The following is a 26,844-nucleotide window of genomic DNA, read 5'->3' as shown; positions in this document are numbered from 1 at the left end:
TGAATGGTGCTGAACATTGTGCAATCATCGGTGAACATCCCCACTTCTGACCTAATGATGGAAGGAAGGTCATTGATGTAGCAGCTGAAGATGGTTGGGCCGAGGACATTACCCTGAGGAACTCCTGTAGTGATGTCCTGGAGCTGAGATGACTGACCTCCAACAACCACAACCATCTTCCTTTGTGCTAGGTATGACTCCAACCAGCGGAGAGTTTTCCACCTGACTGACAAGTGGGAAGTAACATTCATGCTACACAGTGTCAGGCAATAACCATCTCCAGCAAGACAGAATCCAGCAATTGCCCCTTGACATTCAATGGCATTACCATCACTGAATCCCAATACTTGTGCAAGGTCCACTTTCTCTTGCAAAATTTCTGGATCTGTCTTCATTTTTGATTGGTGGTTGAGGTCCTCGGTCACAGTCATACAATTCTCTATGTATTTACTCTATCTCTCCCTGATTTTGTCCTCTTCCATTAGAATTGATTTATCCTTTGCTGGCAAACATCTGCTGGCAATGCAAACTGATCGCTTTCCCGAAATTTAACTGACACATTGGTGAATCTCCTTCGTTTTAGCGTTAATTTACGATGTGAGCTAAATGACAATAAGAGCTAAACTTAGCAACCGAACTCAGAATAGCGTTGACACCGGCAACTAGAAGTGGAGCAAGATGAGAAATGGAGCAGAATGTCCATGTGGTTAGGTTTCAGAGAATTGTAGCAACAATAAATTCTCAGTGTCACTCAACGAAGTGCCAGGTGCACAGCAAATCGAGACAGTTATTTTAATGGAACAATGGACATGACAACAGCATGTGCCCAAATAATCGAAACATGTCAGTGAAACTTGTATCACCAGGGCTTTGGCTCTGACTTGAGAAGGGTCACTGATCTCCTGCAGATGCTGCGATAAAGACTCTTGAACGTGAGACGCAGACTCTGGGAGTTGATAGCCTTGAAAGGGGAAGGATGCAAGGTTTTCATTGTCAACTGAAGCGTGTTTGTCATTCGGCCACATTTCTTATCCCTCCCTGCGTCGCTGTGTTATTTCTTGGTTCTGTCGGCCACATTCCCATTCTAGCTCTGTCGCTTTTCTCCTTTCGTCTACCAACTTCATGGGCTGAGTTTTCTGCTCCCCCACCCCCTTCCACCAACACATTTTAAAGTGGGGGTGCTTATGCAATGAGGCCGGTGACATTATTCCACCTCCGCCGCTATTTCACATGGGGCAGGGCAAGCGAGGCAGGCACCCGCTGCTTTCACTGCACGGGCTGCTGTAGGGCTGGAAGGGTGGTATACCTCCTTCTGGGGTGCCCTGTGCCCAATGGTGGCACCCCCAACCTGCTACAACCGTGCCCCCTGTTTAATCTCCCCTCTGGGTCCTCAAACCCAGCCCCTCCTCCCACCTCCCTCGCTCCTTGCTGGGTCTGCCAGCTCGGCATGTCCAAAATCCCAGACTAAGGTTGCAATCCAAGCTCCATCACTTCTTCAGTTCTGAGGGACAGGATGAACTGTCACTTGGAGAGACACAGATTAATCAGGGACAGTCAGCGTGGATTGGTTAAGGGGAGGTGGTCTCTGACTAATCTGATTGAATTTTTTGAGGATTTAACAAGGAGGATTGATGAGGGGAGTGTAGTTGATGTAGTCTACATGGATCTTGGAAAGGCTTTTGACAAGGCCCCACATGGCCGACTGGTTAAAAAAATAAAAGCCCATGGGATCCAGGGGAATGTAACAAACTGGATACAAAATTGGCTCAGTGGCAGGAAACAAAGGGTAATTTTGATGGGTGTTTTTGTGAGTGGAAGACTGTTTCCAGTGGGGTTCCACAGGGCTCAGTACCAGGTCCCCTGCTTTTTGTGATGTATATCAATGATTTGGATGCAGATGTAGGGAGAATGATCAAAAAGTTTGCAGACAACACAAAAATCGGGTTGCTGTAGACTGCAGAAGGTATCAATGGACTGGTCAGGTGGGCAGAAAAGCGACAAACGGAACTCAACCCAGAGAAGTGTGAGGTGATGTGTTTGGGGAGGTCAAACAAGGCAAAGGATTATACAGTTAATAGGAGAATACTGAGAGGAGAGAGTAAGTGATTTGACAGAATTAACATATCTCATGAGAAAATTAAGATGCTAATTAAGCAAACACCATTAGGAATACAGTTTGACATTAAAGCACGGTTGCAGTGTTTGAATTGTTGCCGGGATGTCAAGAGTATATAAAGGCCTTGAGTCATCATGCTGTTGGAAACATGCCCAGAGGCTGGATTTTTTTCTAGGCACCCGAACAAGATGGTCGGCAAGGTCCTCAAATTGATAGGAAGTGGTTTTTCTAACTTGTTTTCCTGAGAGACAAGGCACAATGAAAGGCTGATTTGGTGTCTGCTGAAGTTCTCTTTAAATTAGTGACAATTTGCTCAGACAGTCCAGTCAGCCTTCTTTTAGACCTCCGTAAAGTCCCGGGCCTTTCCAGGATTCCCTATTTGAGACAAAGACACTTCAAACCCGTAAAAAATTATTGTTAAGTATAATTATCTTTAATCAATATTTGTTTGTTTATGGTGAATTCAACATAGTATGTATCTTGTATCCACTTTTTCCTTATAATTATAATATTTTTCTTATTTATATATTTTTCTTTTCCCACCTATTTCTATTATTATTTTTAAAATTTATTTGCATACATTTCAATCCCCTCCCCCCACCCCACCCCCACTAGGACCATCTGTCACTTGCTCATGCTGCTTTCTACCCTTAATGTCACCATCAACACCTCCTTTAGCCAGTATCGCCACCGTCAACACCCCTTTGTCCTTTTGTCTATGACATCTTTGGCAATCTCGCCTTTGCCTCCACCTATCACTGGCCTCCTGTCCTGTCCAACCCCCCCCCACTTAACCAGCTTATATTTCACCACATTTCTGTTTCTCTAGTTCTGATGAAGAGTCATACAGACTCGAGAAGTTAGCTCTGCCTACCTCTCCACAGATGCTGTCAGACCTGCTGAGTTTGTCCAGCAGTTTTTGTTTCTGTATGTGGGATTGGCCTGTTCTGATTCTCTTTAGTTACCCTCTATTGGGAGAGGTGGAGGCGTAGTGGTATTGTCACTGGGCTAGTAACCCAGAGACCCAGGTAATGCTCTGGGGACCCGGGTTTGAATCCCCCACGGCAGAGGGTGAAATTGCAATAAAAATCTGGAATTAAAAGTCTGATGATGACCATGAAACCGTTGCCGATTGTTGTAAAAACCCATCTGGTTCACTAATGTCCTTTAGGGAAGGAAATCTGCTGTCCTTACCTGGTCTGGCCTACGTGTGACTCCAGACCCACAGCAATGTGGTTGACTCTGAAATGTCCTTGTCCAGAGGGAAATTTAGGGATGGGTAATAAATGCTGGCCCAGCCTGTGATACCCACATCCCGTGAACAAATAAAAAAATATATAATCCTCACGCATAAACAGTAATCCATAATTGGTTTAAATCATCAGCATTTATTATAAAATATAAAAGAACTGGAGTCTCACATTAACACCCTCATGAGTCCACATATACATTACCAATATCCTAGGATTCTAAGTTAGAATTCTAAGAGCTGATATCGGGCAATTTGACAGTAGTTTATTCTGCTATAATATACCTCTATATATGTTCTACCCTAAGATAACTGTTGGGTTGGAGACTCCAGAGAGAGAGGTCCTCTTATTTCAGGACCCAGTCTATAGCTGGCCTAACAGACTATGTCTCTTCATTGATTGGAAATTTCCTTCAGTTGAGATTCTAAGTTAGCAATAAGTTCAAGGGAACAGGTTCACCTTGCCGGAGGTGGGGGTGCAGTGGTACGGAGTAAAGATAGTAGAACCATTAACAGTGAGGGATCTTGGAGAAAATGTCCACAGATCCCTGAAGGATGTAGGACAGTCTAATGAGGTGGTTAAGAAGGCATATAGAATCCTTTCCTTTATTAACTGAGGTATAGAATATAAGAGCAGGGAGGTTATGTTGGAACTATATAAAGCATTACTAAGGCCACAACTTGAGTACGGTGTGCTTTTTAAAAATGATTCTTTCATGGGAATGAGATGTGCCCATCCCTAATTGCCCTTGAACTGAGTGGCTTACTAGGACCATTTCAGAGTGTAGTTAAGAGTCAACCACTTTCTGTGGGTCTGGACTCACATGTAGGGCCAGACCAGGTAAGGACAGCAGATTTCCTTCCCTAAAGGGCATTAGTGAACCTGATGGGTTTTTACAACAATTGACAATGGTTTCAGGGTCATCATTAGACTTTTAATTCCAGATTTGTATTGAACTCAAATTCCACCATAGAGTTCAAGGTTCCCAGCGAGTTAGCCTGGGTCACTGGGTTACTGCTCTAGTGATGTTATCAGGAAGCCACTGTCTCCTCCTATTCTGAGGCACCTCATTACAGAAAGGATGTAACTGCATTAGAGATGGTGCAGAGGAGGTTTACAAGGATGTTGCTGAGAATGGAAAATGCAGCTGAGATGAAAGATTGTTTAAAAATAAGGGGCCACCCATTTTATACAGAGTTGAGGAGAAAGTTTTCCTCTCAGAGGGTCGTGAGTCTTTGGAACTCTCTTTGTCAAAAGGCGGTGGAAGCAGAATCTATGAATATTTTTAAGGCAGAGCTGGATAGATTCTTGATAAGCAAAGGTGTGAAAGGCAGGAAGCAGATCAGCCGTGATCTTACTGAATGGTGGAACAAGCTCGAGGGATGGGCTGGGATTGTTCTCCTTGGAACAGGGGAAGCTGAGGGGAGATTTGACTGAGATGTAGAAAATTTTGAGGGGCCTGGGAAGGTTTAGAGGGAAGCTGAGGAAAACTTCACCCAGAGGGCGGTGGGGGTCTGGAACTCGCTGCCTGAAAGGGGAGCAGAGGCAGAAACCCTCAACTCATTGAAAAGGTGTCTGGATATGCCCCTCGAGCGCTGTAACCTGCAGGGCCACGGTCCGAGTGCTGGAAAGTGGGGTTAGGCTGGGGGGCTCATTTTTTAGCCGGGGCAGACTTGATGGGCCGAGTGGCCTCTTTCTGTGCCGTAAACATTCTGGGCAGAATTTTCTGGCTGATGTGTGCGTGGTGGAGCCTACACACCAGTGCTTAAAGTGTCGCGCGCTGACATTGCGAGAGTATCCTGATGTCAGCGTACAGCATTGCGATATTTTGGTGGGTGGGTGCACTCAGCAGTGGGACACACACCCGCCATTAATGAAAGGCCACTTTAAGGCCCTTAACTTGCCAATTGTCAATGATTTTGAGGGGCCTGTGCGAACTTTGGCTCAGCACATGGACCCAACGGGCAGGCGGGTAGGTGATTTTTTTACAAACCTCATCCAGTGGCAGGATGAGGTTTAATGTCGGGTTGAAAAATGTTTAATAAAGTTTGTTTATTTCAGTAACATTTCCCACCTTGCGTGACATTTTCACATGAGGGGGACAGGTTTAGATTTTTGTTATATTTGCCAGCCTTTCAGCGACCTCCCTGAGGCTGCACTTAGCCTCAGGGAGATGTGCGCTCTATCGTGCGCATGTGTGAAAGAGCCCACTCTCACAGTTGGGGAATCCCTCCTCCCGCCTCGGGGACATGCCCTCTGTGCCTTTTGGCACGGCAAGGAGGGGCTTTTTGTACTGAATGCTGCTGCTGGATAAAACCTCTTTGCTGAATTGTGGTCCAGTTGGGCAAAGAACTGATGCAAGTAACTTTACTGATGTATCGAATTCAGTATTGGGCAATATGGAAGCAAATGAAGCACCTGCAGAATTGGAAATCAAGCATTGTGAACAAAAAGGGATCGCAAGTGCAAAATGACCCTTGCAGGCCTGTGGCCAGAGACACTGATTGACAGGTGCTTGCCAGCGCTAATATACAAAATACAGCAATTGGAATCCAGGCAAGTGGACAGATTGCAAAAGACCATCCAAAAGCTGTAGAGGAGGGGCATGTTTGTTGGATTATGTAAAAGAGATCAAGGTTTAGAGTGAACTATGAAACCCCAAAGGGAGGAAATAATTGACACAGCTCAAAGAGAAGTGGAAAAGGCCTGTTCGAAATGGGATTGGGAGAAACAACAAGATCATAAACAGCTCAAAGATCAAACCAAGCAGGAGCATGAAATGCTTTTATGTGAACATAAGAAGTATCTGAACACCCTTGAAACGGCAAAAAGAGATTTTGATAAGAGAAGAGGTGAGATATTAATGCACAAAAAGGTCATGTTGCCTCTGCTAAACCAAAATGAGAATTTACCACATTCGAAACAAAAACAGAAAATGCTGGAACATCTCAGCAGCTCCAACAGCATCTGTGGAGAGAGAAACTGAGGTATTGTTTCATTAACTTTGTTTTTCTCTCTCCACAGCTGCCGTCTGACCTGCTGAGTTTTTCCAGCGTTATCTGTTTTTGTTTCAGATTTCCAACACCCGCAGTATTTTGCTTTTATCACATCTGATTTTGGAAAATGTGCTTGAGGATGGAATTACGCCTACAGCTTTGGAAAAGCATGATTGAGCTGTGGACTTAAATGAAACATTCTTTGCTGAGTTAAAGACTGGGAATAAGAGTAAATAGAAACACAAGGGATGAGTTATGATAATGCCATGAAGTACAAATTCTGCTGGCCTTGTTACATTGAATGACTTTGTTTTGCTTAAATCCTCATAATCATATAATAGAAGATGTATAGTTGTGAAATAAGGTGAAAGGTTTATCTGTATAAACTGTAATGAATTGTTGTAAAAGTTTATGGTGTTATGTTTGTGTGAGGCAGATGTAAGGCCATTGTAAAGAAACCTTCATTGTTGTGGATCTTTCTCTCATTCAAGGGGGATGGTGTCACAACTCGAGATAGTTGAAGTTAGTTACATTTGTATTGGTGGATGTTAGGTATGAGTTGTAGCTTTAAGTTTAACTTCAACTTCTGTATAAGTATTTGTGTGTTTGGAAAGGGGGAACTTGAGTTTTGGTTTGACCTTAAAAGATGCTTGCATTTTAATGTGGTTTTATGACTGTTGAAGGGAAGTTAAAACAAACACAAGGTAGAAACAATTGTGCTGTTGCCTAGCAACAACAGTCTAGAGAGTGGGACACAGAGACAGAGAAAATCAAAAAAGTAATTTCAGTTGAGTTGAAAGAAGTTGCCAGGAGAAGCAGCATAGGAAGGGAACAGATACAAGCCCGAAACTGAAGAAGAGGCCAAAATCAAGGAGCCGAACAGGAGTTAGGCCCCAAGAAGAACTTCTAGTCAAAGGAAGAACAGGAATCTGGAAAAGGTCATATTAAGTGAAGTTAAGAGTGAGGAGGAAAGAAAGGCTCCAAGCTTAAAGGGACAAAGCGACAGGATGCAGAGTTAAAGTTAAACAGGCTTCTGAGAAGCCAGGAGATTAGAGGAGACAGGCAAAGGTTGGTGATAACTCTGAACATGTGATGCCGTAGTGTTCTGTTGGCATGGCAGAGTATCTGAGAGAGAGGGTGCGTGGAAGGTGAAGCTTGAATGCACGTGATGATCCAGGGGAGAGGAACATCAGAAGGAGAGTTCCAAACCTTGGATGTGGACCCTTGAGGAAGGAGTCTAAGAGAAAGCATCATTTTGGAGAAGACTCCAAAGCGGGTTCTTCAAGAATGGAGATTGGAAACCCTTGTGTGAAAGATGGAGTTCAGTGAGACTGGTTGCATCATGTTGTTACAAACACTTGGGGGGTGTTGATGAGCAATCCATTGCATCTGTTTGAAGTGGCAACTGTCACTTGGTTTCAGAGTGTGGTGTGTCTGACCACAGGTCAACTACTGGTTTACATGGACTGTGTACTTACAGTGAACGTGGGAGTATAAGATAGCTTTTGTAACTTGTGTTATACTTATGAATCTCTATATGTCTGTAAAAGCACAGTTGTGTATGAAGGGCTATTTTAATGTAGTTCATCTTTTCTTGTTTAATAAATGTTTTGCTCTTGTTTTAAAAGTTCATCAGCTGACTTCTATCACACTGTGCAGTAGCTGCTCTCCATGTTTCTAAAGAAAACATAAACTTGAGGGTCTATCAAGCCGGGTTCCACCCTGGAATCTGGTTTGTCCGGTAGTAACATCAGCTGGGATGATAATAGTGCATATGAAAATGAATATTATAATTATACTGATGCATTCTCAGGGCCAATCACGTGGGCTGCTTTGACATGGATGGTGTTGAATTTCTTGAGTGTTGTGGGAGCTGCACTCATCCAGGCAAGTGGGGAGTATTCCATCACACTCCTGACTTGTGCCTTGTAGATGGTGGACAGGCTTTGGGGAGTCCGAAGTTGAGTCACTCTTCTCACCCTCTGACCTGCTCTTGTAGCCACAGTATTTATATGGCTAGTCCAGTTCAGTTTCTGGTCAAGGTGACCCCCAGGATGTTGATGGTGGGGGATTCAGTGATGGTAATGCTATTGACGATCAAAGGGCAATGTATAGATTCTCTGTTGTTGGAGATGGTCATTGCCAGGCATTTGTGTGGTGCGAATGTTAATTGCTACTTGTCAGCTCAAGCCTGGATATTGTCCAGGTCTTGCTGTATTTGGACATGGACTGCTTCAGCAAGATCTGGACAGTATCCTGGTTTTTATAAATATTCCTCACTTTACACATGACATACGCACTCTTTCTACTTCATCTTCCTTTCTCACCATTCAGGGAGCTCTGGATTTGTTTGCACTACTTGTGCAAGGTAGATGCTCAAAAGGGAAAAGTTGCTCTGATTTTGTGGGATTGACAGGATAGGTTTACATTTGGCATGTCCAAATCCAGTGCATTGGTTTTTGGGTAGTTTTGACTAGTTGTTGGGTGGTTGTGTCTTTTTAGAAAGAAGGTAAGAGGTCCATATTTCTGTGGCACAGAAGGTAGAGGACAGACCAAGTATGATTAACGTCACAGCAAACACAGGATGAATTCCAAGGGTTAATGTAATTGCACACACTGGAACATTGGGGGAGATGGTCACAACATGCCTCCACACTCAGACACTAAAGAGAAGGATCTAGAATTGAAGGATTTACAGTATAGAGACCACAGGAAAAAAAAGATATTGAGTCATGAGGGTTTCCAAAATCCAGAATCAAAGTCCACTGAGCTAGTCCATCATAGAAGTTGTTGGTTTGAGAACTGATGCTGTATAATTCACTTTTCCAGTGGTGTTGACTTCACATGATAAGATAAACATGCAGAGATGAATCAGTATTGAACGCAATGGTATAGAATTTCCAGCAGAAGCAGTGTAGATGGGGCCCAGGTGTCCATCCTGGACTAGAGGTCCTTGTCTGTGAGAAAGCTAGTCAGATGGGAAAACAGCAGACTGAGAGTTTGCAGTTCAGCAAGGCAATTGTACTGGAAATACAAGCCAGAGGCCCATGTTATGTGACTCACACCTTTCCTCACTGTCATTGACAAAACACATGTGTCCTCACCTGGCTCCCAGAGATTGATAAATGCCTCAACTATTAAGAATTGAAAGGAAGGTTGTGGGGCCCTTTGTCTTTGCAGAAAAGCAGACTCCTATTGGACTGTGAAATACAGATGGCCTTTGCACATCTCTCTTTGAATTTGGTCTACAAAGCCCACAGGGGGTTATAAGTGCCTGCTCAGGGATAATGATGTGTGAGTTTTTGTTCTGGGTCACAGACAGACATCAATTCAGCCATTTTAGATATTTGTCCAGCTTGAAATGTTTAGAGCTAGCAATGAGCATATCTCTATATTTTAAAAAAATGTATACAGTGTGAGATCTCAGTCCCTCACAATAGCTGCACCAACAGAACTGCTGTGATCTGAGTGAGAGGGATTGTAGATGTAGTCCGCACCCTCTGGGAAATGTGGGTGGCTACAGCTGCTGATGAATGGGACTCAAGGGCCAGAGTGATTGAGCGGGAAGTGAGATCCTACATAACAGAGGCAGAGTTGGAAAGACTGAGATTACACGTTTTGCCATATTTGTGTGGATATAGTGAGTGCTTGTTACTACATGAGGTGTATCTTTATATTCAATATTTTAAGTGAATTTTGCCTTTATTTCTAACTTCCTTTGTTTGTTGTTACTTAAATGTTTGTTTATGCTGATGGTAGTTCTTTTCTCACAAGCTCATGTCCGTTGGTCTCCTTTCCATTGGCATCATGGGGATTCCATTCTTTTACAAGTCTCTATAGCCTTCATAACAAAGGAGATGAACTAGAGTGATTAGAATAAGGCAGCCAGCAATTTCCAAATCTCTGACTCATTCTTGCTGTAAGAATTTGAGCTATTGAACAGTTGAGGTGGGCTTTGAATTCCTGATTCTGGATCAGTCCAATAACAATTCCACACCAGTGTGGGAGTTGATGGCTAGGGGTGAAAAGCTGTGGGGTGAAGCAGATATGCTCTGGTCTCCTAGCAGAAGGCTTGCACATGAACAGGGGAGAGAGCTCATCCTGAGTGAGACACAGCTAGAGTGAGTGTGGGTATTGACAATTGGTGCACAGTGGGAATTCGGTGCAGAGGGGAAGAGGTGCTCCTTGCATTTTTTCCTTGCTTCTTAAATCTTCAGAGCATAGGCTTTGTCCTGCTGCAGCGGTAGAGGCTAAAAGGAAAAGGAATGACTGGTAATTAATGGGTAAGGTCGGGTAATTATTTACTACTTTCATTACTTATAGTTTAAGGTCTAGAGGCTAGAGGAGAGAGTGAGAGGAGGACCCTGGGACAAGCAGTCAGCAGCACCAAGAGGAGGCAGAGAGAGGAGCACTCTGGGACAGACAGTCAGCAGCACCTAGAGGAGTCGGGAGTTGAAAAGGAGCATGAGAGGAGCCAGGAGTTGAAATGGAGCACGAGAAGAGTCAGACGTTGAAGAGAAGCGCAAGAGGAGTCGGGAGCTGAAGAGGAGCACGAGAGGAGTTGGGAGTTAAAGTGGACCATGAGAGTAGCTGGGATGAATCTGGAGTAGAACAGGAGCATGAGAGGAGTTGGGAGCAGAAGAGGTGTGTGAGAGGAATCGGGAGTTGAAGAGGACCTGGGAGAGCAGGGGTGACTGAGGGAGTTTGGTGAGGAGGGAACAAGGTGATCCTTTGAGTACCATGAGTATGGCCAGGTAAACATTTACTACTTTTATTGCTTATAGTTTTTAAGGTGTTATTTTGTGGTTCATCGTTTGTAGTGGCTAGATTCTGTAACAATGAGGAGCAGGGAAGAAGGGCCCGAGAGTAATTGATATTAAGTATCTTCCAAAAAGTTTAATTTAATTGAAAGTTGTAAGTTATGGCAGGAGAGCTCAAAGCCGTGGTGTGCTCCTCCTGCTCTATGCGGGAAGCCGGGCACATTTCCAGTGCTTGGGGCTGGCATGTGTGCAGGAAGTGTATCCGGCTGCAGCTCCTGGAAGCCTGGGTTTCGGACCTGGAGCAGCTGGGGACACTATGGAGCATCCGCAAGGCGGAGAGTATCGTGGATAGCACGTATAGAGAGGTGGTCAGACCGTAGGCTAAGAATCCACAGGCAGGAAGGGAATGGGTGACCACCAGGTAGAGTAACAGGACTAGGCAGGCAGTGCAGGAATCTCCTGTGGCTATTCCCCTACAAAACAGATATACCGCTTTGGATACTGTTGGGAGGAATGGCCTCTCAGGGGAAATCAGCAACAGCCAAATTCATTGCACCGCGGTTGGCTCTGCTGCACGGGGGAGGAGTAAAAAGTGTGGGAATGCAATAGTTATTGGGGATTCAATTGTAAGGGGAATAGACAGACGTTTCTGTGGCCGCAAACGAGACTCCAGGATGGTATGTTGCCTCCCTGGCGCTAGGGTCAAGGATGTCTCAGAGTGGCTACAGGACATTCTGAAGGGGGAGGGTGAACAGCCAGCAGTCGTGGTACACATTGGTACAAACGACATGGGTGAAAAAAAGGGATGAGGTCTGGAAAGCAGAATATAGGGAGTTAGGAATTAAGTTGAAAAGTAGGACCTCAAAAGTAGTGATCTCAGGATTACTACCAGTGCCACATGCCAGTCAGAGTAGCAATTGCAGGATATATCGGATGAGTACGTTGCTGAAGAGATGGTGTGAGGGGGAGGGTTTCAGATTCCTGGGGCATTGGGACTGGTCCTGGGGGAGGTTGGACCAGTACAAACTGGACAGGTTACACCTGGGCAGGACTGGGACTGATGTCCTGGGGGGAACATTTGCTAGAGTGGTTGGGGAGGGTTTAAACTAAAATGGCAGGGGGATGGGAACCTATGCAAGGAGTCAGAGGATGGGTAATCAAAGACAAGAACAAAAGACAGAAAGGGGAATAAGAAAAGTGATAGGCAGAGAAATCAAGGGCAAGAATCAAACAGGGCCTCAGTGAAAAATAGTGGGAATGGGACAAGTAATGTTAAAAAGACAAGCCTTAAGGCTTTGTGCCTTAACACGAGGAGCATTCGCAGTAAAGTGGATGAATTAACCGCGCAAATAGATGTAAACAGGTATGATATAGTAAGGATTACGGAGACATGGCTGTAGGGTGACCAGGGATGGGAACTGAACATCCAGGGGTGTTCACTATTTAGGAAGGACAGACAGAAAGTAAAAGTTGGTGGAGTTGCATTGCTGGTTAAAGAGGAAATTAATGCAACAGTGAGGAAAGATATTAGTTCCGATGATGTGGAATCTGTATGGGTAGAGCTGAGAAACACTAAGGGGCAAAAAACGTTATTAGGGGTTGTATATAGACCCCCAAACTGTAGTGGTGATGTTGGGAATGGCATTAAACAGGAAATTAGAGACGCATGTAATAAAGGAACATCTGTAATTAAGGGTGACTTTAATCTGCATATAGATTGGGCAAATCAAATTAGTAACAATACCATAGAGGAGGAATTCTTGGAGTGTATACAGGATGGTTTTCTGGACCAGAACTTTGCGGAACCAATTAGAGAACAGGCCATCCTATACTGGGTATTGTGTAATGAGAAAGGAATAATAGGCTATCTAGTTGTGCTAGGTCCCTTGGGGATGAGTGACCATAATATGATAGAGTTCTTCATCAAGATGGAGAGTGACGTAGTTGATTCTGAGACTTGGGTCCTGAATCTTAATAAAGGAAACTATGATGGTATGAGGCGCGGTTTGGCTATGATGGATTGGGAAACGTTACTTAAAGGGATGACGGTGGATAGGCAATGGCAAACATTCAAAGAGCGCATGAGTCAACTGCAATAATTGTTTATTCCTGTCTGGCACAAAAGTAAAACAGGAAAGGCGGCCAAACCATGGCTTACAAGGGAAATTAGAGATAGTAATAGATGTAAGGAAGAGGCATACAAATTTGCCAGAAAAAACAGCAGACCTGAGGATTGGGAGCAGTTTAGAATTCAGAAAAGGAGGACCAAGGGGGACACTAATAACATAGCAGAAATGTTGGGGAACACAGGGTTTAGAGAGAGGGAGGAACTGAAAGAAATCATTATTAGTGGGGAAATGGTGAAATTGATGGGATGGAGGCCGATAAATCCTTGGGACCTGATAATCTACATCCTAGAGTACTTAAGGAAGTGGCCCTAGAAATACTGGGTGCATTGGTAGTCATTTTCCGAGATTCTATAGACTCTGGAACAGTTCCTACAGATTGGAGGGTAGCTAATGTAACCCCACTATTTAAAAAGGGAGGCAGAGAGAAAACAGGGAATTATAGACCAGTCAGCCTGACATTGGTAGTGGGGAAAATTCTAGAGTCCATTATAAAAGATTTAATAGCTGAGCACGTGGAAAACAGTGGCAGAATCGGACAGAGTCAGCATGGATTTATGAAAGGGAAATCATGCTTGACAAATCTACTTGACTTTTTCAAGGATGTAACCAGTAGAGTTGATGAGGGGGAGCCAGTGGAGGTGGTTTATTTGGACTTTCAGAAGGCTTTCGACAAAATCCCACATAAGAGATTGGCGTGTAAAATTAAAGTGCATGGGATTGGGGTTAGTGTATTGAGATGGATAGAAAACTGGTTGGCAGACAGGAAACAAGGAGTAGGAATAAACGGGTCTTTTTCTGAATGGCAGGCAGTGACTAGTGGGGTACTGCAGGGATTGGTGCTGGGACCCCAGCTATTTACAATATATATTAATGATTTAAATGAGGGAACTAAATGTAATATTTCCAAATTTGCAGATGACACAAAGCTGGGTGGGAGGGTGAGCTGTGAGGAGGTTGCAGAGATGCTTCAGTGTGATTTGGACAAGCTGAGTGAGTGGGCAAATGCATGGCAGATGCAGTACAATGTGGATTAATGTAAGGTTATCCATTTTGGTAGCAAAAACAGGAAGGCAGTTTATTATCTGAAAGGCTATAACTTGAGAGAAGAGAATGTGCAACGAGAACTGGGTGTCCTTGTACACCAGTCACTGAAGGTAAGCATGCAGGTGCAGCAGGCGGTAAAGAAGGCAAATGATATGTTGGCCTTCAAAGCGAGAGGATTTGAGTACAGGAACAGGGATGTCTTGCTGCAATTGTACAGGGCCTTGGTGAGATCACACTTGGAATATTGTGTGCAGTTTTGGTCTCCTTATCTGAGGAAGGATGTGCTTGCTATAGAGAGAGTGCAGCAAAGGTTTACCAGAGTGATTCCTGGCATGGTGGGACTGACATATGAGGAGAGATTGAGTCAATTAGGATTATATTCACTGGAGTTCAGAAGAATGAGGGGGGATCTCATAGAAACCTATAAAATTCTAACAGGACTAGACAGGGTAGATGCAGGAAGGATGTTCCCGATGTTGGGGTAGTCCAGAACCAGGGGTCACAGTCTGAGGATATGGGTTAGACCATTTAGGATTTCGGACTGAGATGAAGAGAAATGTCTTCACCCAGAGAGTGGTGAGGCTGTGGAATTCGCTACCACAGAAAGTAGTTGAGACCAAAACATTGTATGTTTTCAAGAAGGAGTTAGATATAGCTCTTGGGGTGAAAGGGATCATAGGATATGGGGAGAAAGTGAGAGCAGGCTATTGAGTTGGATGATCAGCCAGGATCATAATGAATGGCGGAGCAGGCTCGAAGGGCCAAATGGCCTACTCCTGCTGCTAGTTTCCATGTTTCCCAGGCTTTTTGTGGTGTTTAGTTTGTATATTCTGTGGGAATGAGGATCAGGAAAGAAGGGCCCGAGAGTAATTGATTTAAAAGTTTTAATTTAAAGGGCAAAGTCATGGCAGGCGAGCTCAAAGCCGTGGTGTGCTCCTCGTGCTGCATGTGGGAGACCGCAAACATTTCCAGTACCCAGGACCAGAACGTGTGCAGGAAGTTTGTCCAGCTGCAGTTCAGGAAGCTCGGGTTTCAGAGTTTCAGCGGTGGGGTCACTGTGGAGCATCCGTGTGTCTGAGACCATCGTGGATAACACATTTAGAGAGGTGGTCACACCGAAGATGAAGGGACTTGAGGAACGAATAGAATGGGTGACCACCAGGCAGTCCAGGAGAAACAGGCAGGTAGTTCAGGAGTCCCCTGGGGTCCCGCTCACAAATCAGTATTCAATTTTGGAGGCTGATGAGGACGTTGGTTCCTCCAGGGAAGTGCAGACAGAGCCAAGATTCTGGCACCATAAGCAGCCTGTCTGTACAGGAGGGGAGGAAGGGAGGAAGAGCAATAGTAATAGGGGATTCTATGGTCAGGGAAAAATATAGGCGCAACTGTGGCTGTCAACGTGACTCCAGGATGGTATGTTGCCTCCCTGGTGCCACGGTCTGGAATGTCACTGAACGGCTGCAGGGCATCCTGAAGGGGGAGGGTGATAAGGCAGAGGTCATGGTACATGTTAGTACCAATGACATAGGTAGAAAGAGGGATGAGGTCTTGCATCAAGAATTCAGGGAGTTAGTTGGTAGAATAAAAAGCAAGACCTCTCGTGTTGTAATCTCTGGATTAGTCCCAGTGCCACATGCTAGCGAGCTCAGAAATAGGAGAATAGCACAGATGAACATGTGCTTAAGAGTTGGTGCAGGAGAGAGGGTTTTAGATTCCTGGATCAGTGGGACCGTTTCTGAGGAAGGTGGGAGCAGTACAAGCAGGATGGTTTACATCTGAACTGGCATGGGACTAATATCATTGTGGGCGGGTTTGCTAGTGCTGTTGGGAGGATTTTAAACTAATTCGGCAGGTGGAGGGGACACAAAATGTTAGCAGAATATGGACACATCGTAATATAGTAAAACAATCAAGTCAGAGGGAGTACAGCTGCAATAAGCTTCAAGGGAATAAGGCACGGCTGGATGGCCTCTACTTTAATGCCAGGAGTATTACAGGTAAAATGGATGAGTTAAGGATGAGGATTGATATGTGGAATTGTGATATAGTAGTCATCACTGAGACGTGGTTGAGGGAGGGGCAGGATCGGCAGCTCAACATTCCGGGATATAAAGTCTTCAGGTGAGACAGGGGAGGGGGTAAAAGAGGAGGAGGCATTGTATTATTAGTTGAGGAGTCATTTAGTGCAGTAAGAAGGGATGATATCTTGGAGGGGGCATCCAATGAAGCTTTGTGGGTAGAGTTTAGGAATAAAACACTGTTAGGTGTTTATTACAGTCCCCCCAGAAAGTCAGCAGGAAATTGAGGAGCAAATATGTGCACAATTTGCGGAGGTGTGTTAAAACAATAGGGTAATTTTATTAGGTGATTTCAAATGTCCCAAAATTAATTGGGATAGACATAGTGTTAAGGGCTTGGATGGAGTGGATTTCTTGAAATGTATACCTGAAAAACTTTTAGGTCAATGTCTAAAGTGTCCAACAAGGGAAAGTGCAGTGCTGGACCTCATTCTGGGAAATGAAGCCGGAAGGTGGCTGAGGTGGTGGTGGGGGAGCATTTTGGTGATAGCGACCACAACATGGTACAGTTTAAGTTTGTTGTGGACAAAGAAATAGACAAGTTGTAAAAGATGTTTTGGATTGGGAGAGAGCGGATTTTAATATAATAAGGTGGGATCTGCCAAGGTAGACTGGGAACAGCTACTTGTGGGGAAATCTACAGAGGAGCAGTTGGATGCATTCAAAAAGGAAAAGGGGAGGGTACAGGCTCAACATGTTCCCTCTAGGGTGATAGGGAGGAGTAACAGGCCTAGAGACCCATGGATGACCAGCGATATTCAGGATAAGATGAGAAGGAAAAGGAAAGCTTTTAGCAGGTACAATGGAACATATCAGCAGAGGCATTAGTGGAGTGCAGACAGTGCAGGGTGGAGCTTAAGAAAGCAATTATGAAGGCAAAGAGGGGATATGAAAAAGCTCTGGCTGGTAAAAGTAGGGAAAATCCCAAAATATTCTATAAGTATATCAATGGGAAGAGGATAACCAAGGAAAGGGTAGGGCGCTTTAGGGACCAAGCGGGCAATCTATGGGTGGAGCCAGAGGACGTCGTTAGAGTGTTGAATGAATACTTCACATCCATCTTCACCCAAGAGAATGAGGATGAAGGTATCGAACTCGGGGAGAGAGAATGCGAGGTTCTTAAGCAAATTGATATAGAGAGTGACAAGGTATTGGATGTGTTGACAGGCTTAAAAGTGGACAAATCTCCAGGTCTGGATGATTTGTCTCCCAGACTGCTGAGGGAGGCAAGGGAGGAGATCACAGGGGCTCTGCCCCAAATTTTTAGTTCCTCTCTGTCCACCGGAGAGGGTCCAGAGGGCTGGAGAACAGCGAATGTGGACAGGGTGGATAGGGAGCAGCTGTTCCCCTTAGTTGAAGGGTCAGTCACAAGGGGACATAAGTTCAAGGTGAGGGGCAGGAGGTTTAGGGGGGATGTGAGGAAAAACTTTTTACCCAGATGCTGGTGATGGTCTGGAATGCGCTGCCTGGGAGGGTGGTGGAGGCGAGTTGTCTCACATCCTTTAAAAAGTACCTGGAAAAGCATTTGGCATGTCATAACATTATGGGCTACGGGCCAAGTGTTGGTAAATGGGATTAAGTAGGTAGGTCAGGTGTTTCTCACGTGTCGGTGCAGACTCGATAGGTTGAAGGGCCTCTTCTGCACTGTGTGATTCTGTGATTTTGTGACATGTCCCTTCTGCACCAATATTCAAGTTCTTGCTTCAATTGACATGCACCATAAACCCTTGAATGAGTCTGTTCCCTTGGAGTTACTCATGTCCCTGAAATTCCCTTTGAAATTTAACAGCTGAAATCCAGTCCTTACCAAGCACCTAATGCACATCATTAAACCCAACTTATTAAATTGTCACCACAACTTCTCCAAAGCCTCTCATTACAAAGTTATGCATCTAACCCCTTCACCTTTCATCTCTCAGTTACACAGAACAGCTGTCTTTACTAATCTTCCCCGAGTTCAATTTCCCATGGACGCGCACACACACACACACACACACACTCACACAAACACACATACACACACACACACACATACACACACACACACACACACACACAGAAATACACACATACCCACACACACACACACATATACACTCACACACACACATACACATACACACACACACACAAACACACACACGCACACACACACATACACACACGCACACACACACACACACACACATGGACATACACAAACACTCGGCCTGCTTTACAGAATACACCATATTCCCAAAAATATTAAAATAATAAGATCCATCTTCACACCTTGCGATTTCCCACAATTATTGATGACTAGATGTGGGAAGAGTACAGAGTTAGATCTGATCCTTTGGTAGGGGAACGCATAGCTCTGTCTATCACTTGCTGATTATGCTGTTTGACACACTTGTCGTTCTGTGTTATAGCTTCACCAGGTTGACACCTCATTTTTAGGGACTGCCTGGTGCTGCTCCTGACATGCCCTCCTGCACACATCATTGACCAGGATTAGTACCCTGGTTTGATGGTGATGGTGGAGTTGGGAATAAACCGGGCCATGGGGTGACAGCTTGTGGATGCTGGTCCAAATCGACTTTAATTGTTTTTGTTCCAATGTCAGCCTGGGGTGGACTGGTGGAGTCATGGGAAACTGAGTTAAAGCCACATGGAAGAGGATTAGATGAGGGATGTGTCCGATTCCCTGAGACCACAAGCAGACAATGCAGTAGATGTGCTCTCTGAGAAGGGTTTGTCCTGGAGCTGAATCAATATTCCCCAGTGTCTATGGGATGGAAGAGGCCTCTCTCTGCCCCACAACATACCCAGTGTGGAACTCACACAAACAACAATATGATCATTGGCAATTCAACATTTCTTTCATTCATGAGACTTTGTGTGTAAATTGGATGAGTGCTGTGTCCTTCAGTGGGGTGACTTGTGGAGCTGTCTCTCGAGCCAGGGTCACCTTTAGTGCTTGATTCAAAACAGGCCCCATGTCTGTGTGAGCCGTGGGAATGCGGCTTGATGTTCAGGAGCCCGTGGACCGCGGACTCTGTGTCAGTCTGATTGGGAAACTCATTTCCTGTGGCTGCAACAGCGCTGGGGTCAAAAGGGGGGGAGTCGGCTCCATAGCCTCACTTGTCTGGGAGGAGCCGCTTGTTCCAATGGATGGAGTAGGGCTTTTAGGCTTGTTATTGATTACAATGTGTTCCGCCCAGAAATGTTGGCTGTCTCCCAAATTGCGCACAGAGTGTGGATTTGCGGGGATTGAAGGCAGTGAGTGTGTGCGGATGGGCTGCTGTTTTGATGCTGGGAGCCGGGATGTGTCGCCCTGTTTCTATTCACTGGATAATCTGCCAGGTGGGTGGATTCTCGCTCCGTCCATAGTCCAGAGCTGGACTCCCCAGGAGCAGCTGCAATCCACATGGACTCGGCCTTTACTGGGAGAATCTGTATTTTCCTCCCCTGAAGCTTTAGTTTCTGTGATTGCTAGGATTAAATCTGCTTCAATTATCCGTATTTGTAAAGCTGGTTAAATGAGCCAAGATTGAGCTGGCACCGACTGACATGATTGAAGAGGGAATCCCCTCCCTAAGGTATTGAGCAGGTGAAGGGGTTGCTTTGAAGGAGACAATGGTTTTCAATGTGTGGCCAGTGAAGGAAGGATTGCTAAAGGGAACTGAAGAAGAGATGATGAGGCTAGAATTGGGCGGGCTGGAGGACAGGAAGATGCAAAGGGCGGAGTGAAGGATCCCAGGTCCCCAGAGAGCCTGATCTTTCAATTGCGATGCCAGCCTCTGGAGCACAGCCAGAGCAGTGCTGTGTGGCTGCTAGTTAACCGCTTCAGCAGCTGATTGAGAATGAGAGAACAGATAGCAGAACATGGCTGTGAGCTGTATGGAGTTTGTCCCACTGTCTAACCGTCCCTGTGCTGAAACCAAGCGCCTTTCATTGCCTCTCTTGCAGCTTGTACCAAGGATGGGCGCGTTCTGATCGCCATCTCCAAGGATTTAACGCTGCCTCCTGTAAACCTGACAACGGTGCATCTGAAGGATGGACACGGAGCTGAGTGCAGTCCGATCGTGGTGTCTGTAGACACTGTGCTCTTTCAGTTCGCAGTCACTGAGTGTGGCACTACTCAGCGGGTAGGTATTGTGACTTGGGAACCCCATCATTGGCTGCGAGTCGGCTACTGATGGTCGTCTTGTGTCTCTTGCAGCTGGACGGGGTGAATGTGGTGTATGAAACGGATGTGTTGGCTGAGTTTGAGATCTTGGATGCAGCTTTGGGCTCGGTGAGCCGGGACAGTCCCTTCAGGTGAGAATGGGAGCACATTGAGAGGCTGGAGGTGGGGAGGAGCTGAATTGTGCAGACATACGTGTCCGTTCTGTTGCAGGCTCCATGTCCAGTGCAGTTACACGGGAAGCCAGGAGTCTGAAGTGCAGCTGAAGCCCCGAGTTTACACCCTTTCTCCGCCACTGCCTGTCACTGAGGCCGGCATTCTGCTTCTGGAGCTGAGAATAGTGAGAGGTAGCGAGTGCTCAATGATGGCGAGTAGTGTCCAACTTGAGGCTGTGTGTGCACATAGTGGCGCTCTGTCATCTATCTGTCTCTTCAGATGCTGCCTACCGGAGCTGGTACGTGGCCACTGACTACCCGATCGTCAGTGTGCTCCGGGAGTCCGTGTTTGTGGAGGTTCGTGTCCTGAAGCGGAACGACCCGACCCTGGTGCTGGTCCTCAATGACTGCTGGGCGACCCCCAGCCCCGAGCCGTATTCGGGGCTCCGCTGGGACCTCCTGGTGAACAGGTAAAGGAGCGAATGAGGCACCTTGGGCTAGATTGGGGATGAGACAAGAGCAAATGGGCCAGTGCGGGGATTTAGTGAGTGACTGAGTGAGTGAATGAATGATCTTTGCCATTGAGATGCCTCGCTCTCCATTCCCTTCAACATAGCCAATGAGTGGCTTCTAGTTGTGTGATGTGTAAAGCTGCCTCTCGTGCCCCCTCCCTATCTAACCCCCCCTGTCTGTGTCTGTGTCTGTGTCTGTGTCGCAGGTGTCCCTTTGCTGGTGACAACTACAAAAGCCGCCTGGTCCCGGTAGACGCTGCTTCCCATTTGCGGTTCCCAACTCATCACCATCGCTTTGTAGTGAGCACTTTCACTTTCTGGGAGCGAGTTTGGGCCCGGCCTCTGAGCGGGGAGGTGAGCTTCCTTCAGTGTTAGTGTGTCGGGGCCTTGGTTCAATTTGTTCCCGGGCTGTTGCTGAGAGTCACCCTGTGAATGGAGAAGCATCAATCTCCTGACTGGGAGCTGTGGGACTGACCATGCTGCTCTCTCTCTCTCTCTCTCTCTTTGCAGGTCTACTTCCACTGCAGGGCTGAGGTGTGTCACCCTTCCATCCGAGAGAACTGCACAGCTCCCTGCAGCCCCAGTAAGTACCTGGGATCGGACTAGAAACTGAAGCCTGATGGTGAGGGGGTGGGGGTCCCATCTGGACACTGGCTTCCCTCAACAAGGGCTCCAGTTGCTCCCAGGAATCGTGTGGTGAATCTGGAGACTCTGAATTGTTGTGGGAAGTGCCCCCAGTTCCATTTGGTGCAGTTTGACATTGGGATAATTGTGGGGTGTTGGGTGTGAGTACATGTTCCAGCAGGAAGGTAGTTATCAGGAAGCCTGAGCAGTACTTTGGTTCCTTGTTCCTAATGTGGATAGTGAAGCAGCCTAACTGAGCTTGCTGTTGCTTCAGGGACACTCCACTCCCAATCTCCTGGTTGGTAAGAGATCCCATCTTTAGCATTGGGAGCACTGACCCAGTGTCCAATTGTCAGCTTCATTAGTGGGAATTCCAGCTGGAAGGGGAATGGATATCCCCTGCCCAGACACCTGGGACATGGAAGTCCTGTGGAATATTTGGGTAAAGCAGATGGTGAAATTGGTTCTCACCAGGGGAGCAGTTATTTATTGCAGTGGCAGTAACAGGAAATGTTACTCAGTTCAAGTGAGTCCTTCCTCCAGAATATGCAGAGAAACAATATTTGAGCACAGGCTGATTTCCCATCCCTGTCTGGTATCCATTTTCTGAAGGTTTATTGTCCATTGGCTTGAATGTTGTGGCTTCAGAAGCTTGAACCTTTCTCTTTCTCTTCCCCCAGAGAGACGAAGAAGTGTTGATGATCAGTCTGGAGCCTTGGTGACTGCTGAGGGCTCCATCATTTTCCTGGGAGATGAGGAGAGATTGGCTGTTGGGATGGAACAGGAAGAGAAAGGTAAAGGAGGAATCTCTTCCTGTGTCTAGTGATGGAGTAACTGGTGACCCTCTAACCCTGGCTTTCTCTGTCTCCTCAGATGCTGCTGTGGATTCCCCCTCCCATGTTGTTCCTGGATTAGCTGTTGGGGTAGCACTGCTCTCTGTGACCCTGTTGGTTGGGACTGTTGCTGTTTGGAAAATGAATGTGACTCACAGGCTGGGCACTGAGTGCAGCTCAATGGAACTGTAGATGTTTTTTCAATAATAAACACTAATTCTGTCATCTAACTTGTGATTGGTTGGTTGTTTTTCACTGCCAAGTGAGTTTCTCCTGCTCCAGGTTCAAATCATTATTACATCCTATTCTGTAAGATACCCATCAAACTGCATTTGGTCAGTAATACATTCTTCACCCAGATTCACTTCTATCTAAGCTTGATTCTGTGGCTTAATCTCTGGTTTCTTCACTGTCCTTTCCAGGGGAAGTGGTTGGACAATCCTGGCTAGTTGTGTTCTGCTGGCACCTCACTTGGCCATTGCAAAGTCCTCCCACAGGGAGGTGACAGTTGCCCCTGGAATATTGATTTGGATGCTGCAGTGTTAGGATGGTTTTGGGGTTACCCCTGATCAACAGGGCAATGTTCTGTTTTCCAATTGAGGATTACAGCACTGTCTACCTAATAATATTTTTCAGGATTGAGCTTCATTCCTACTAGTGATGAATTTCAGATAATGAAGTGCAACAGGTGATAATGAAGCAAAATGGAGACAAACCCAACATGGAGCAGCAGGAGCTCTATCTGAGCCGGACGGGTGGATAACAGTGAGGTTGAGTGTCTTGGGCTACAGGAAGATATAGACGGGATGGTCAAATGGGCAGATAAGTGGCAGATGGAATTGAACCCTGAAAAGTGAGGTGATACTTTCAATGGAGTAATTGTGACAAGCAAGCATTCAATGAAGAGCACAACACTAGGAAGTTCTGAGGAACAAAGACCTTGGTGTGTGTGTGGGTGTGTGTGTGTGTGTGTGCATAGATCTCTGAAGGTTGAGGGGCATGTTAGTGGGGTGGTGGAAAAAGGCATATGGCCTTTATCAATTGAGGAATAGATTACAAAAGTAGGGAGGTTATGTTGGAGTTTTAATGGACATTGGTGAAGCCACTGCTGAAGTAGTGTGCTGTTCTGGTCATCACATAGGCAGGATGTGATTGCACTGGAGGGGGTGCAGAGGAGATTCACCAGGATGTTGCCTGGGGTGAAACATTTAAGCTTTGAAGAGAGGTTGGATAGACTTGGCTTGTTTTCATTGGAGTAGAGAAGCCTGAGGGGCAACCTCATTGATGTGTACAAGAATGAGGGGCATAGACAGGGTGGATAGGGAGTAAAACAAAAACAGAATTACCTGGAAAAACTCAGCAGGTCTGGCAGCATCGGCGGAGAAGAAAAGAGTTGACGTTTCGAGTCCTCATGACCCTTCGACAGAACTAGTTCTGTCGAAGGGTCATGAGGACTCGAAACGTCAACTCTTTTCTTCTCCGCCGATGCTGCCAGACCTGCTGAGTTTTTCCAGGTAATTCTGTTTTTGTTTTGGATTTCCAGCATCCGCAGTTTTTTTGTTTTTATCTCTGGATAGGGAGTAGCTGTTCCTCTTAGTTTAAGGGTCAGTCAAAGGGGCATACCCTCAAGCTGAGGGTCAGGAGGTGTAGAGGGAGATGTGAGGGAAAAGTGTTCTAACCCGAGGGTGTTGATGGTCTGGAATGCACTGCCTGGGTGGGTGGTGGAGGTGGGTTGCCTTGCATCCTTTAAAAAGTACCTGGATGAGCACTTGGCAAATCATAACATTCAAGGCTATGGGCCAAGAGCTGATAAATGGGATTAGGTAGGTCAGGTATTTCTCATGATTGATCTGATCTGTGAATTGCAATGTCACCACTGAACCAGCAGGGGGTGAAGTAGGGGTGAGCTCATTACATCAAATTCAGCTCAGAGCAGGTCACCATATCTATTGTTGGTAGAACTCTTTCCTAAATTATATTGGCATTTGTGGGCATTAGGAATGAGTTTTAGCTTTAATGTTTAATTTGGATTTCAGCAAAGTATTTAGAAATACAGGCACTTTGCCTGTAACCTGTTTTTTTACAAGCCTAAGACAGGTGAACATGAGTAGAGAACTGGGCTGCTGCCTAGCAACAGGTCAAGTCAGGTCCTAGCCACACAGAAACAAAGAGCAGTGAGGCCAGTTTGAAGATGGCTGCCAAGCAGAAGCAACCTAGAAGGGGCAGAGGCTAAAACTCTCCAAAACTCCAGGTGAGTGGACCAGAGTCCCAGTACCTCCAGGTCTAAGGACATGAACCTGGGAGAAGCTCCTGTTTTAACAGCAAGGGCCTAAATTCCAGTTGCAAATAGACAGCTTGAAGCCTGAAGATCTGTAACGAATTGCTGTCTGCATATGGAGCTGTGGTGTACTGTTGACGGCAGAGTCAGCGTGAGCAGAAAAGCTTGAATACATGTGGTGACCCATGGGAGAGCAGCATCAGAGGGAGAGTTTGAAACCCTGGAAGTGACCCTTAAGGGAAGGTGTGAGTCAGAGTTTGAGAGAAGATTCTAAGGTGAGGGTGTAGAGATTGGAAAACCCTTGTGTGAAGATGGATGGCTCACTTAGACAAGTGTCTGAGGGAATTGATGCAAGATCCACAGCTTCTCAGGTGGCTTCTTTCACTTGGTTTGTGTGCTTTGTCTGACCACAGGTTCCCCTAATGGTTTCTGTGGACTATGTTCTCTCTACATTGGAGAATAAGAGCTTTTGTTACCTAGTGAATCTGAAGGTATAGCTGTAGGTGAAGGAGCATTGTAGTGTATTTCATGTTAAATCTTTTTATGCTTTTGTTAATCATCAGCTGACTCCTGTTATTGTTCAGTAACCCTTCTACAAGTATCTAAACAAAAGCTACAGTCTATCAAGCTGAGTCCCAGCATGGGATCAGGCTTCACCAGTGGTAGCCTCATCTGGAGATCATAACTGCAATATTATCACCAACATCTAAAACCCCTTTGATCAGTAGGTGCAGAGATTGATCAGGAGGCTGGTGGCTGTGGTATTGGAAGAACCAATCATGAGGAACTTGGTTTCCAGACTAGAAATTGTTCAGCATACAGTTCAGGGATTGCAAGGGCAGTCTGTCTAAACTAATTGGGCACAGGTTTTGGATCAGATTGTACTGCAAAGGGGAGCTTCTTCATCCATGAGAAGCACCAGAGGTTATCATTGGAGATTATACAGGGGTTTAGAGTAATTCAGTTCAATCCAAATAACTTCTTAGATTCAGATTTCAGCTTTCCAATGAACACAATGCAGTGATGCAGATGTGAGGAATGAGTTGACTTGGGTAGATCTTTCCACCAGAAGGGTGCTCAATGAGCAATTGTCAACCTTGAGTGCTTCAGAAGGTTTTACTAGACCAAATGCTCAGATGGGAGGGTTGTCTTGAGGGTTACACAGGCTAGACTTGTATCCAGGAGCTTGAGGGCAATCTGCCATCCTTAGCTGGTTTGGCCTACGTGTGACTGCAGACAACAGCAATGTGCTTGATTCTGCAATGCTGTGTGAACAAGGGGTAATTAGGGGTGGGCAATAAATGCAGGCCTATCCAGTCATGTCCACATCCCATAATTAGCTTTTATAAAAAGAGCATTGGTTAGTTAAGAGGAACCAGATTAGAGATAAATGGGGAGGGATTGTCTGACAGGTTTCTGCAGAGGGATCTGGGGTTCCTGGTTCGTGAATCACAAGTTAAGCATCTAATTACACAGACAGGTGGGAGCTCAGAATATTGGAAAGAATAGGTGACAAAGATTGAGGGAATGATTAGCATAAGAGAAAGCCAGTTAGTAATAAAAAGATAGAGCTTCTATAACTATTTAAATAAGAGTTAACTGTGTATTGGTCCCATATCTGGAGGATTGATAATGGACAGTAGGGAGATGGCTGATGAATTAACAGATATTTTGTTTCAGTCCTCAAGAGGACACAAGCTATAATCCTGTAAATCAAGAAATGGGAGGGAGGAACTCAATTACAACCACCAGGGAAATGGTTGAGCAAATTGTTGGTTGTGTGGGCTGACAGATCCCCAGGTCTGTCTGGACTTCACTGAGGCCTTGAAAGAAGTGGCCAGTGAGATGGTTGGTCCACTGGTTTTTAATTTTCAAACCTTCTGAGAAGATTAGATTGGAAA

The 26,844-nt window shown here is 45.6% G+C and overlaps 1 protein-coding gene across 1 annotated transcript; it reads left to right on the top strand.

Moving 5' to 3' along the window:
- The first annotated feature begins 146 nt into the window (after nt 1-146).
- On the top strand, nt 147-22,857 carry LOC121275746 (zona pellucida sperm-binding protein 4-like). The gene is made up of 9 exons (XM_041183340.1): nt 147-191; nt 20,325-20,503; nt 20,578-20,675; nt 20,755-20,888; nt 20,977-21,166; nt 21,415-21,562; nt 21,719-21,791; nt 22,513-22,626; nt 22,706-22,857. Exons 1-9 carry the CDS (start codon nt 149-151, stop codon nt 22,855-22,857), a joined length of 1,131 nt encoding a protein of 376 aa, XP_041039274.1. The 5' UTR covers nt 147-148.
- The last annotated feature ends 3,987 nt before the right edge of the window (nt 22,858-26,844 follow it).

The sequence above is a fragment of the Carcharodon carcharias genome, chromosome 3, assembly GCF_017639515.1.
Source record: "Carcharodon carcharias isolate sCarCar2 chromosome 3, sCarCar2.pri, whole genome shotgun sequence".
NCBI lineage: Eukaryota > Metazoa > Chordata > Chondrichthyes > Lamniformes > Lamnidae > Carcharodon > Carcharodon carcharias.
Note: the sequence above shows the minus strand (reverse complement) of the source record. Positions and strands in the feature narration are given on the sequence as shown.